Here is a 14,546-nt window from a genome sequence, read left to right on the forward strand (position 1 = left end):
GGTGAAATTCATGAATGTGGAGTCTTATTTTCATGCTGCATTGGGAATCCTGGAGCTACTGGCTAAAGGTAGTCTAAGAGAAGTACAGTTAAAAAGTGCTTGCAGCACATTCTTTCTAAATGTCATTGAGATAATTACAAAGATTTGAACTCCTTGGTGATGAAAGGAAGCTCTCACCAGGGAGCTTCTAGCAGCTATCCGAGGCCCCTCTCCTAGGAGAGGGAATGCAGCTCTAGTGAAGCCGGCCTTAAAGTTTAAGTTGCCTGAGGCCACAGAGTTTTTCATTCTTGCTTCACTGTGCAGAGGGAATGCAGAAGTGACAAGCGATGTATGATGTATTACCCATGCTGCACATTACTTCCTTCCGCTGGAATGGAATGTATCCGTTGGAGTAAAAAGTAAGGTTTCTTTTAACGTTTTTCCCAAGATTAATACGGACACTCACCCTTTAGAACAAAAATGAGTTTGCAGAATGAAGATTGCAAAGACAGGACGTAGCTTTTCATGGCTCACTCTCCCCAGCATCTGTTTTACTGGGGCTGAGCTGGCCCAGGTCACCTTAAGGTGACCGGTGAGACTCGTGCCCCTGACCCTCAAAAAACAATCAGACTCTGTATATCCACACACCCCGCATTCCACAGCACAGACAGTTCATGCTGCTGCTTTGAAGCAAAATGCTCCTGGCCTTCCCTTTCCTCCCAGTACCATCCTGATGTGGGAATAGAAGTAGGCGCTCCTGAGGTTCCAAGGCACCTGCATACTCCCCGTCAACGTGCCAGCACTGGAAACCCACTGGGCCCGGCTGAGTTTCATCTGAACTGTTCTTCATGGCTCTGGTTGTAGCAATCTACTGCATTTAACCTGAATCGCCGCGGGTAATGTCATATCTGCAGCTAGCATGATGGAGCCACTGTAAACTGTTTCCTCACTACAGATCCCCTCTCTACAGCCTGATATTTGCTTCCTTGTCCCAGCCAAGTTTTCTTGACTTGAGTCTCATCATCTTTCCTGGCGTGGTGCATCCTTTCATGTCAGAGCATTCACGGGGGGGATGCACCTTCCCCCTCAGCTAGCACTGCACATGAGCACACAGAGCTCCCTAGAGCAGTGTTCCACAAGTCATAGGTGCTGTGTGGGACAAAGAGAGCCTGGTCACATGATTTTGAGGAGTGTCAGGATAAAGTCAGTTTAATTCATCTCTTAGGTCTTCACCATTTAAACTTCCTTGGCCACAATTGCCTCCTCCCCACAATGGCAAATATTCCTGTCCTGCCTCATCTATAAAGCTGTTCTGAGGAATAAGTGATATAATTTGAGCAAAAGTCCATCGTAAGTTGTTCTTACTAGGAGCAGTCACAGCACTTGACCTCCCTAACCTATTACAGACAGATATGGGTTTAGTCTTGGTAGCTCTGCAGCTTTGGACATGTCACTTAACCTCTCTGAGCCTCATCTTCAAACTAGGGATCATAATATTTCTGATCTGTATAGATTAAATTAGATGATATGTGTAAAGTGGGGAGCACACTGTAGGTGTTCAGCCATGAGAGATGGCTGTAAGATGAAAGATGCCCTTGAAAACCAGCCCAAGGCATTTGGATTTCTTCTGAGAGGCAATCAGAGGTCATCGTAGATCCTTAAGAAAGGGAGTGTGATTTAGTGATGTGTTGAAAATGGTACTTGAGACTGATTTTTTCAGCTGTGAAGTGCAGGAAAAAATGACCCTAAAGCACATCAGGCAATGGGCTCATACTAAATTTATTAAATTCTCCCCTTCACTGTTAATGCTCCCATCAGGAAATTTTAGTGCAAATCTCCCTGTGTGCAGCTGTGTTTTGGGCTGTGTTCTCTCACGTAAGGTGTAAGCTACGGAAAGCTCAGTGTGGTGGGAGTGAGGGTGAGCTAGTGTTAAACATGGTGGCAGGGCCAGTGTGAGTGCATGCTCTGCCATAAATGTTTGCACCCTCCCCCCAAATGTGCCCCCTTTCTGCAAGAGGCCCCTTCAGCATCCATTCAGATTGGCCATGTCCCATTACACTAGGGAAGCTGAGGCACACAAGTCATCAAGTTGCCAATGGTCATGTAGAGAGGGAAGTGGGACAAGGAGGAGATACTATCAGAAGCCATACATTGTTTGCCACCAAATTAGCTTTCATTCACACTCAGCTAATCCCAGGAAAGGTGAGAGCTTCCCCTTGGCCACAGAGCTATTCTGTGCCCTGTTGTCCTGCTCTCTCTATTGCATGCATCTCCCATTGCAGTATGGGCTGGGCGTGCTGTTAGGGTTCCTGTGCTCCCTTTCTCTGGAGAAACCAAAATAAAGTGAGGTCAGAACTTAAATAGAACAACTTAGACATGCAAAATGATAACTTTTTGTTCTTTTGCATCTTGCCCTGGTCCTTTTGGTATATGAAAACAAAGTCCAATCAAAGGCCACATTCCCCATCGAGTCCATGAGGGTCTCCCCTCATCCCTATGTCCCAGGGTAAAGCCTCTCCATCCTCACTGCCATGGGAGAAGGGCCCCAGATCCTTGTGCTGGCCTCCCCTGAAATGTCGTTTGTCCTTCCCAGTCACTGGACACTTTATGTGGTGTACCCTGAAGTACAGTTGACCTCATCTCTTTTGGGGGAACCAGCAGGATGTCCATGGTCCCTGCCACAGCCCCAGTGCCTGGTGCCCATACTCTGTGGCCTCTTCATCTTGGCCCCAGGCTCCTCTAGCCCATCAGAGGCTTCCCATGTCTTAAGCTGTGTCCAGCCCCAGCTGACTCCATGACATTGCCTGCACCACTCTCCTCAAATCCTTGCTGCATGTGCCTGTGCCCCCAAGGTCTGCACTGAACCTGGACCTCACTGTTGAAAAACAAATTTTGACACATACAGACAAGATTTAGGAAAGTATTCTGTATGAAAAAGTATGAAAAAGATTTTCTCCTCCAAGGGAGCATGACTTGCTCTAGACTTGAACCAATCAAGTTTAAATGCAAAAGGTAAGCAGTGCCTCCTTTATTGACTGGAAACTAATCTCCTGAAACAATGGATGCCACAAATTCAGAGGGTGGGAAGCCACAGGGAAGGAAAAATACATCACTTTAAAAAGTCAAAATATTTCCCCCATGTCATGTGCAGTCACAAATAGAAAAACACTCTTTAATGTTTTACATTTACTAGTACACCCTCTTTTCTATTAATAATCATAGATGCTGGAAAAAATGGACTTGTATTAGAACTCAAAAGTATTTACACTCTGTAAAATCATCAATTCTTAGCCTTTTTATGAGCCATAGATCTCTAGAGACTTGAATGAAAACTCTGGACCTCTTTCAGAAAAAAGGCATCTACACAGCACCCTGTGTCAGGGTGTTCACAGACTCCCTGGAACCAATCCGTGGGGCAGAGTTTAAAACCTATACCCTCATGATTTGCTCTAAGTTAACAAAACCGCGTGCAGGAAAAGTTCCCATCATCATTTCCGCTTCTGAAACATTTCCAGCAAAGCGGAATGGAAGCAGGTTGAGGATGAACTAACCAAATCCAGCTGGCAAAGCATATGGGGTTCCCTTTGAAATAGGAGTTCTCTGCCACTAAACAGGCCACCCCCCTAAAAAAAAAAAGTTACTGCTTCTACTGTTAAATTACCATACCCTACTTGCCTTCACCACGGAAATTATATGTTAATTGTTTGGGATTACAAGTTCTATTTAGTTCCCCCCTTTTAATTTCCTCTGAATTTTTCAGTCTTACAAAAAAATGTGTGCTTTAACGTTCAGCGCCTCCATACTATCCCCCAGTTAATCCTGGAATCTCAAGTTTATGTATGTGTGATTATGCAAAATATACATCGTATAACACTCAAAAGGGCTGGAAACCGGTTCTCATGAAGCACAGGGATGGCCTCTTATTTTTTCCAAATAGGTTTCATACTACTGCGCTGATAATAAGTGCCTCGGGACGGAAAAGGGACACCATCCCTGCATCCCGTGGGCCAGTGCAGCCGTGGCCACACACACCTACTGCTTCCATTTTGCCGTTGCTTGCAGCCCCTCACTTAGGGGAGTAAGTGAAGATTCAGAGCAGCCGAGCATCTTTTAAGTGAGTCTAATAAAAGATGTTTTGTTTGTTGCCGGTTTTCTGCTTTTAGGCTGAACCAGCGTCCTCTAACAAGTGGCAGCTGGACAAATGGCTAAACAAAGTTAATCCCCACAAGCCGCCTATTCTGATCCAAAATGAGAGCCACGGGCCAGAGAGCAATCAATACTACGCTCCTGCGAAAGAGGAAGTGCAGGACTGTGCGAAGCTGGCCGACGTTTGCCAAGCCAGCCTGCGAGACAAGGACATCAAGAGCGCCTGCAAGGAGGAGCAGAGGCCAAGGACTGCGAACAAGGCCCCGGGGAGCAAGGGAGTGAAGCAGAAGTCGCCGCCCGCCGCCGTGGCCGTGGCCGTGAGCGCAGCCGCCCAGCCGCCCGCCGTGCCCGGTGCGCCCCCCGCCGAGAGCACACCTGCGCCCGCCCGGAGGGCCGCGGGCAAGAAGCCCACCCGGCGCACCGACAGGACCGCCGCCGGCGACGCCACCAACTGCCACCGGCCCGAGGAGCCCGCGGCTGCCGACGCGCTGGGGGCGAGCGTGGTGGGCCCCCCGGAGCCCGCCAAGACCAGGCCCTGCGGCAACAGCAGAACGAGCCACCGCAAGGAGCTGCGCTCCTCGGTGACCTGCGAGAAGCGCCGCACGCGGGGGCTGAGCAGGATCGTCCCCAAATCCAAGGAGTTCATAGACACAGAATCCTCCTCTTCCTCCTCCTCCTCGGACTCGGACCTGGAGTCCGAGCAAGAGGAGTACCCTCTGTCCAAAGCGCAGGCCGTGGCCGCCGCCGCCTCCTCGGCGAGTGACCAGAGGCTGAAGGAGGCTGCGGGCCCCATCAGCAGTGGCGGCGGCCCCCGGGCCCCCGTAGGCTCCATCAACGCCAGGACCACCAGCGACATTGCCAAGGAGCTGGAGGAGCAGTTCTACACGCTCGTCCCTTTCGGCCGCAACGAACTTCTCTCCCCCTTGAAGGACAGCGATGAGGTCAGGTCTCTCTGGGTCAAAATTGACCTGACCCTGCTGTCCAGGATCCCAGAACACCTGCCCCAGGAGCCCGGGGTCTTGAATGCCCCTGCGGCCAAGGACGCCGAGAGCACGCAGCCAAGCCATCCGTCTGACGCTCCTGCCGAAAAGGCTTTGCCAAAATCCAAGAGGAAACGCAAGGTGGGCCTGGGGCTGAAGGCGGGCGGGGAGGGAGGGCTGGCTTTCCCTTAAGTCGTGGGGAAGTGGGGAAGCCCACGAGGGCTGCTGGTCGCAGTGGACAGGCAGCAGGAGTGTCCTTGCTCAGCAAACATTCCTGTAGTACCAGGTATATGCCACACACATAAGTACTTGACGTAGATTAACTCCATTAAATCCTCAGAACTGCTTGATGACCGAACACCATTCGTGGTCCCATTTTATCGGTAGAGATCATTAAGCCCAGTCCCACAGCAGGTGGATAGGCATACGAGAAATCCTTACCAAGTGTGTGCACAGGCAGGCTGGCTGCTGGACCAGTAGAAAGGCTGAACACGTGGTGCACCTCACTCTTTGCTGGAAGGGACAGGGGGACCTTGAACAGTCATGGACCTAAGAAGCCAAGAGCCTTGTAGAGTTTAAGGCTGTGACTAGGGCAAAGCATGAAATAAGTGCCAGCTGCCTGGTGGTGGGTGGACGGGCCTAGGAGGGTGAGCACCAGCCTGCTGCTCCCGCTAACCTTTACCAAGGAGAACCCAGTGGTGGAGAGGGCCTGGGAACAGGGACCTGAGGAGAAGGAAGAGAAACATTGAGTCATCAGAGAGCCGGGGATGATGTGGCACCAAAAAAGAGAACCCAGGGCAAACCGGGAAGGCGTGGAGTAAGAAAGATGGCCCGAATGCAGAGAGAGCTGGCCACCCATCTGGAAGCAGACCCAGATATCCAGCAGTGTTTGCAGACTTTTGAGGGCAGGAATAACTTCACCATAAATTAAAGCCAATTTTGAGGAGTCTGAGCCCCTCCTGTTATGGTTACCTTCAAAAGTAAGTTGGGCCACAGCGAAAAATATCAGGGGTGACAAACCAAAGATTGCAGTATTGTGGATGGTTCCAAATTTAGAAGAAAATCATTAACAACACTTGACATACATATTATGAACCCATGAGTGATGCTGTTTCAGCACTTTGTACATATTCAATCATTCAGTCCTTATGACTTTATGAGGCAAGTATTTTTGTCACAGAGGTTTTACAGATGAGGGAACTGAAGCCCAGGGAGCCTAAAGCATCTTGCACCAGGTTCACACAAGGGCTAGGGGTGAACCTGGCCTGTCTGGCTCCAGGCTTTCCAATAAAAAGTCAGTCTGAGGGTTGTGTAGTACTTTCCCCACAGGGCCCCTGCCCAGAAGGACTCTGTGCTTGGAATTTAATGCTTGTGGTTGCCATCTTGAAAGTCATTTTCTCTCTGAACTTGTGTTTTTCAGTGTGGCATGATGGAGGGGACCTGTGGAACTCTGACATACACGTGGTCCTACCTCCTGCCTGGTTCCCCCAGGACAGGTTCTGCTGGCCCTTTGGCCCCTCAGCACTCCAAAGTTAGCAAAACGGCTTACAGGAGAAGTCTCCATCATCAATCCCATACTGAAACACTTCTGGCAACACATTGTAGAAGCAGGCCCTGTGCAGCCTTCCGGTCCCCATCTCCCTCCAGGCACCTGCACTGCTCCCCAAAGCCAGGGGCCAAGGCAGGTTGACCTAGGCATCTCACCCAACCCTAACCCAGGACCTGAGAGGTCTCAGAGAGGGGACTGCAATCTCCTAGGGGTTGCAGATTCGCCTGGGGGTTGAGGGGTGGGCCATGGAAAGGGGAAATTACCTGGCTGGACTTCCCTGCCTCTATACAACTGGCAGGCAGGGGGAAAACCTCCCCTGTTGGGCCATGTGCGTGTGCATAGTCACAGGACTGGCCCCAGCACCTCGTCAGCCTGCGCCCCCCACATATCCGCATGCCTCAAGGAACACAATATGAAATAGTAATTAAACACCACCATGACAAGTCAAGAGAGAGACTTTGACAGGCAGGAAAATGTTTTCTACTTTAGAACTTTATAATACTACTCTTTCCCTGCTTTTTTTCTTTCAATTTATTTTTTGAGGTATAATTGACATTAATTGGTTTCAGGTATACAATATAACGATTCAGTTTTTATAAATATTGCAAAATTATCAGAGCAATAAATCCAGTTAATATCCATCACTATACGTAGTTATATTTTTTTTTTCTCATGGGAACATTCAAGATCCATTCTCCTAGCTACCTTCAAATATGGGGTAGTATTAACTATAATCACCATGCTGTAACATTACAGCTCCATGACTTACTCATTTTATAACTGGAAATTTGTACATTTTGACCCCCTTCACCCATTTTGCCCACCCCTTACCCTCAACTTCAGGCAACCACCAATATAGTGACTATATACAAGCTTGGGCTTTTTTTCATTATACGGATTTTGTTTTTAGACTCCACATGGAAGTGAGGTCACATGGTATTTATCTTTTTCTGTCTGACTCACCTAATAAAATGTCCTCAAGTTCTATCCACGCTGTTGCAAATGGCAGGATTTCATTTTTTATGACTAAATAATATTCTCTTATACACACATGCACACACACACCTCATCTTCTTTATCCATTCATCCATTGACAGACATTTAGGTTGTTTCATGTGTTGGCTATTGTGATTAATGTTGCAGTGAGTATGGTGTTACATAATATCTTTTTGAGTTAGTGTTTTCTTTTTCCTCAGTTAAATACCCCAAATTGGAATTGCTAGATCATATGATAATTATAGTTTTAATGAGGGGGGCGCCCACCATACTGTTCTCCAGAGCAGCTGCATCAGTTTACATTCCCACCATCAGTCCACTTTCTCATCCTCGCCAACACTTGTTATTTCTTGCATTTTTTTTTAAATTTTAGCAGTTCTAACAGTTGTGAAATGATCTTATTGTGGTTTTGATTTGCATTTGCCTGATGATTAGTGATGTTGAGTATCTTCTCATTTATTTTTTGACTATCTGTATGGCATCTAAATATCTGTTCAGATTCTCCGCCCCCCCATTGTTTAATGGGGTTGTGTTTTTGCTATTGAGTTGTATGAGTTCTTTATATATTTTGGATATTAACCTCTTATTGTATACTTGCAAATGTTGTCTCCCATTCAGTAGGTTGCGTTTTCATTTTGTTGATGGTTTTCTTTGCTGGGCAGAAGCTTTTCGATTTGATATAGTCCTACGTGTTTATTTTTGCTTTTGTTATCTTTGGTTTTGGTGTCAAATTCAAAAACTTTCACCAAGCCAATATCGAGCCAATATATTCCTGCGTTTTGACAAAGGGGCTCAGTGTTTTCATTCTACGCTGAACCCTGCAAATTATGTAGTTGGCCCCTCCTGGATAACCTTAATCAGGGGACCTTACTTCTCTGTACTTCAGTTTCTTCCTTTGTAAAATGGTGATATCCTTGCAGAGGTATTGTCAGGTTCAGACCATATAGTACAGTGAAACAGCATAGCTTACTACTTCTCTACCCCTCTTTCTTTCTGTTTCCCTCTAGCTACCCTGCCCTCCTCATTACTTATTAGATTTATGGGTAATGGATAGACTACTGGAAAGAAAGAGAGACAGAGAAAAACAGTTATAAAAAATATGCATAACTAGAAATTTATAAATATTGTTTAGAAATACATGTAGCTATCTAAACATACATACAGAGATGTGCAGAAAGACATACATATAAATTCCATAATATTCTATATTTAAGTAATTTATGATGGCCTTTTAAAAAAATTTTCAACTTATGAAACTTCATTTATACTAAGCCTGACACCTACCCCTCCTCCTGAAATCTGATTAATCATCATTAAATACAGACACAGAGAAGTGAAAGAACATTTTCATACCAGTCTTCACTCAGCATCTGAGGTGTTAAGACCCAGTACTGGGACACCATAGACATGGCTGCCAAAGGTTCAGAATCTAGAACCTGCTAGAACCCCAGAGCAGAAGACTAGGGATTTGGAGCTTTGGTTTGCAACCTCCTTGGGGTCACTATTCAGTGTGAGCATCTGGGATCCTGTGACAGAGGCTGTGACAATCCCAGCTAGAGAGAGAAGGTCAAAGTCTTTTTATCTTTGAAGCCAGCACTTGTCTCCTGGAAAACACTGCTGAGAGCCGTGGATATACTGTTACTGTGTTCCTGCTTTCTCACCAACAATAGAACTTTGTTGAGTGTGTTTACACTGCACCCTAATACACATGTAAAAGGTAACCACAATCATGGAAACAAGAATTCCATTGAAATACTCTTCTATAAAAAGGTACATTAAGGATTATAAGATGTCAAAGGATAGTTATTGTTAACTAGAATTAAGACACCAAGAGGTAACAACCTTTGCTTGAAATTCATAAAAGCCATAAATTTCAAAAGAAAGGTCTAGGCTTGTCATTGCCTTTATGGCATTAAGCTTAGGATATGGTGGTTGTACTTTATTCAGATATGAAGAAATGCCAAAATGAGAGACACTGAACATATAGTGTGAATTCAGAACAGGTCGTCTTTGGAGAGCTAAATCAGATGTGTTGATGGTAGACCAATTTTCATCATTCACAGTGTTCTCTCTCTAACAGTGATCGCAGGGTCATGCTTTTCCTCTCAATAAACTGTCAGTAGTAAAAATGACAGATTTCATGGTCGAGGAGCTGTCCGGGAGCCTAGAACAGGGGGAAGAAAACAGCAAACACACTGCTGCTCCAGACCCTTGCCAGAGAAACTGAGTGAGCTGGTCTCTCAGGAGGCCCTGTTCTGTGGAAGGTCGTGATGGGAGCTCATTATGATCCCTTGAAATCCAAAGCTGATTGGCTTTTGCTTATTTCCATGCAGTGTGACAATGAAGATGATTACAGGGAGGTCAAGAAGGCCCAGGGAGAGAAAGAGAGCTCTTCGCGACTGACCACCTCTGCCAATAATACTTTATCTGCAAACCATTGCAGCATGAACATCAACAGGTATGCATGTTCCATTGAAGGTAAGAGGTGAGCCGGACGGATCTCTGGGTCTGAAAGGCAGGTACCATGTTGGAGGAGAGTCAGAACTTTTAATGCCTGCTCTGGTCTGGGTCCCTAGACTTGTTTCCTTTGATCTAACCTAAGGCTAATAATTATGCCCAGAGGTGTCCTCGTGTCACAACCCCAGATACAGTGTCAGTACTTCTTTCTAACAAAAGACCGGTTACTCTCAAAGACTTGTGCTCTCAAAGACAACACCTTCCCTCTGAAAACTTAGTAACTGAATTTTCAAACCCTTATTTTAATAGCCACTAAACCTGTAAGAACACTAAGCTTATTACATGGTTGAAGAAATATAAACTTTGAGGGGAATCGCTTATAGACTAAAATTGTAACATTAGGCAGGATCTGTGTCTCCAAGGTTAAATGGCACCCAGTTACTCCTTTAAAGGGGTTCCAGACAGACCCACATTGCACCAAATCCCCTGTGACAAATGGCTTTCTAGCAAGGCAAGGTCCCCAATATTTATTAGAAGTGAGTAGCTTATCATCAGTCATAGAAGCTCTTTCCATTTAGAAATACCACAGCTCAGAAACCACTTTTCCTCTGCTAAGACACTCCTCACTCTCCCTGACTGTGTACATAGAATTTTTAAGGGGAGATTAATGTTTCAGCACAACACATAAAAATGTAAACTGAAAGGTTAGGAGAAGATGTAGAGCAGTACTAAAACTCAAAGAGGAAATTGGAGAGTGAGGATACATGAGCACAGGCGCACTGCAGTGTGAGAGTCACCTTGGGAAAGAAGGCGAGAGCTCTTGAAGGTTGAGCGAGAGAGTGTGTGTGCAAGCTGGCCCAGCCCACAGTGCTCTGGGCCTAGTAGGTGGTCTCCCAAAATACTGGGGAAACATGACGAGGAAAAATCTGGTTCCAAGATGTCTTTTTTAAATGTGTGATATAGTTGTAAATGTGCTTCCTTGTTAGTGCATTGAAAGCCTTTCTAGCAGGTCCTAGTAACTGCTGTAATCTCTAAGTAGTGATGAATAGACATAAACAATATTTTGAGATGTCTGCAACAACTATGACATGACACAAGGATATCTGTGGTTTCCTACTGATGACACAATCACGCATTGCTAACACTACTCCTGCCCAACCACTACTCTGGAAATGCTCCATTTCAATGAGAAGTTGTAACTTTTTCCCACCCAAGTTCATAGACCCCAGGCAGGATAAAAGCTCTTGCTCTAGAGCCTTTGCCTGGCAGAGCGTCTAACTCCAGTAGCTTTATTTATGTTACATAGTGACACTTGCATGTAAGAGTGTTTTGAATTCCTTCTATGAAAGGTGGTCCATGTACCTCAGGAACATATACAAGGGGAACACCTCTCCCAAAGATGAGATCCAGAGCAAGTTCTTTTGGTCAACTTGAGTATGGAAACTTATAATGATGAAGAAATAGTCCTATGTCCATAACAATATTTAATACAATAATTTAGTTTTCTATGAACATTTAAAACCACATAAGATGGGGCACGTTGGTGGCTAAATGGTTAAGCATCCGCCTTTGGCTCAGGTCATGATCCTGGGGTCCTGGGATCGAGTCCCACATCGGACTCCCTGTGGGGAGCCTACTTCCCCCTCTGCCTATGTCTCTGCATCTCTGTATTTCTCATGAATAAATAAATAAAATCTTATTTTAAAAATTAAAAAAACATAATATGTAAAATAATAGAGGTTTAGAAGTATGACTTTTTCACTCACATGTCAAGACACAATTATATACAGACTGTTCACATCTATCTTCAACATCAGTGTCTTCATCATCACTAACTGAGCCATTTTTTATTTGCTTCATGGAGTTTTCCAGAACACATCTTCTCACTTCTAGGTTGTTAGATGCACAGTACTTTTTGAATCAGAAATCAATCACCAGAAACTCTATCCCTACACAGATCAATTTGCATGACACTAAGAACCTTGTTACTTTAACATTAAGAACCTTGGCTTTATTATCTGTTCTAAAGGGCTGTGTTTGTAATTTCTACACTGTGACCACCAACTTAAGGAAATTGCTTTTTGAAGTGACTTTAATGGCTTGTTTGCAGTGATAGCCAACATGTGCAATTAAGAATTAATAACTGCAGGAATAGTGACTAAGTTTTTGTTAAATGGATTTACCCTTTTTTAACTAACTCTGTTAAGTGACTTCTATGAGCATCCCAAATTAGCAATGTTGGAGTTTATTTCAGGTTATTGCATGTCTTCCTTCAATTTTTTTTTCAGGGTAAAGTAACAGAGAGAGGCCTATCAATATAACATACACTGCAAAGATTCAAATACATGTGACTCCCTTCTCTGATGGTTAATTTTGGGGGGAGTTATGTTCACGCATAAACAAAAGTTTTACTCATTAGTTTGGGGGTTTTTTGTTTTAATTGATGTATAGTTGACATACAATATTATGTTAGTTTCAGTTATATAACATAGTGATTCAACATTTGTGTGTATTCATTTGTTTTGCTTTTTAAGTTGTACATATAAGTGAAATTTTACAGTATTTGTCTTCCTCTGGTATAAACAATTAATTTGGGAGGTGAAAAAAGGAACTAGAAATCAGAAAATATAACTTTTTTTTTTAGAGAGGGAAGGGGAAGGGGCAAAGGGTGAAAGAGAATCTTAAGCAGGCTCCACACCCAGCCCAGAGGCCAATGTGGGGCTTCATCTCTTGACCTGAGATGAAGACCTAAGCTGAAATCAAGAGTTGGACACTTAACCCACTGAGCTACCCTGGCACCCTCAGAAAATATAACTTTTAATTAGAGTTTTCTATTCTGTGTTTGTTCTGATCACTATCTGGTTAGCCCAGAAACCTAACAAATGAAAGTTGGCCTCATACTTTGCAGATTATTCTGTGATTCCATTATTCTCTATATGATAATTAGTACAAGCTCAGGTGTTAGCAAAAGTCCTTTTAGAAGTAGAGAACTCGTGTACCATGTGATTGACTTTCCCATTACTTGCTGCTTAGATTTGTTAGGAGAGCAGTAAGTGTTGTGTATTTTGAGATCCTTGGATGAAAAACTCAGAAAGATGAAAGTCTTATTAGTCTTAGTCATTTAACACCAGAATTATTATTCATCCTGATAAGACAAGGAAGGAAACAATGAGTAAAATTTACTTATTGTTTGCTATGGTCCTAAGGCCATAAAATTGTTTCCTGGTATAATAATTCTCAAAAAACACCTTCCTACCAATAGGTTTTAAATGGGAGGTTTGGGTCATATATAAAACATTTACCTTTCCCTGTGCTGACTGTGTGACATTCCATTACTGTGATTTCCTTTTTCAGCTTGGCAATACCAATAAATAAAAATGAAAAAGTGCTCCGGTCACCCATCTCACCCCTCTCTGATGCATCTAAACACAAATACTCCAGCGAGGACTTAACTTCTAGCAGATCAAATGGCAACTTCACTTCTGCTTCCTCCAACAAAAAGCATAAGGCTGAGAGCCAGCTGCAGTCTCATGCTGGAGACCTCACGGTATGTTGATTCCCTTCCTTTCCCAGTTAAAATAAAAATGAAATTGAACACACCCCTGTACTCATCTGTCTCTAGCCCAGCACAGCCTAAACACATGCTTGAGGTCCTGCAAGAATCCCTAAATGCTGCCCTGGGAAGACCTGGTGAACGAGCATGCCCCATTACCTCCTCCCACAGAGAGCTCCAGAAGACAGCAGAGGAAGCATTGCAAGCCTCTTCTGCTTAGCACACTTCTTGGCAGGATTGCATTTCCCACTCTGAAGAGAAATGGCCCCAAAGGAGTACTATCCCAAGGCATTGTAAATTGGGAGTTTGGGACCAACAACCAACCTTTTCATTTGGAAATATTCCTTGCCCCAGGGCAGAGTTAAATCTGGGACTCCCACTCCACTCTTGGTGACCAGCTTATAGTGACTGAATTGTGGGACCCTGCTACCACCCTTTCTCCAGCACCCTTCCCAGGGATGATTCCAGCTGCCGGCACTGCCCTCAGAAAGGTCAGGAGACTGGGGTCCACAGTCTGTCTAGCCTCATATCTTAGTCAAAATGTGACTTCAAGCCAGTTGCTTCATCTCTCTGAGCTGGTTTCATTTGCAAAATAGTGGCGAAAAGATTTTAATGACCTACTATTATCTGAAGAACTGACGGCCTCTGGATACCTATGCAACTAATACTTCATGTTAGTTCCTCTTTACGGCCACTGGTGGTCCTGGATCATGCATCCTCTGGGACACATTCTTTAATTCCAAACTCTCCTTCCGAATTCTCTCAGGTCACCACCGTGCTATCAGTACCAGCAGGGCTTTGTGAGGCAGGGAGAGAAATGAGACATGAGAAGAGGGCCCTGCAAGGAAAGATGAGGGAGGCAGTATTTAATGTTCTAGCCCATTTA

The 14,546-nt window shown here is 44.7% G+C and overlaps 1 protein-coding gene and 1 long non-coding RNA gene across 5 annotated transcripts in view; one reads left to right on the forward strand and one right to left on the reverse strand.

Annotated features, from left to right (window-relative positions):
* AFF3 (ALF transcription elongation factor 3) overlaps nt 1–14,546 on the forward strand; it is a 521,667-nt gene that overhangs the window by 476,843 nt on the left and 30,278 nt on the right. For all 4 annotated transcript variants that reach the window (XM_072844520.1, XM_072844518.1, XM_072844517.1 and 1 more), the window contains 3 exons: nt 4,143–5,246; nt 9,984–10,108; nt 13,462–13,654. In XM_072844520.1, the coding sequence (XP_072700621.1) occupies nt 4,143–5,246; nt 9,984–10,108; nt 13,462–13,654 (1,422 nt within the window). The remainder of the gene's footprint in view (nt 1–4,142; nt 5,247–9,983; nt 10,109–13,461; nt 13,655–14,546) is intronic.
* LOC140643102 (uncharacterized) overlaps nt 1–14,546 on the reverse strand; it is a 44,610-nt gene that overhangs the window by 4,172 nt on the left and 25,892 nt on the right. Inside the window, exon 4 of the long non-coding RNA XR_012039501.1 lies at nt 14,282–14,498. This is a non-coding gene — a long non-coding RNA (uncharacterized lncRNA). The remainder of the gene's footprint in view (nt 1–14,281; nt 14,499–14,546) is intronic.

This window comes from Canis lupus, chromosome 11, assembly GCF_048164855.1.
Source record: "Canis lupus baileyi chromosome 11, mCanLup2.hap1, whole genome shotgun sequence".
NCBI classification, from domain to species: Eukaryota; Metazoa; Chordata; class Mammalia; order Carnivora; family Canidae; genus Canis; species Canis lupus.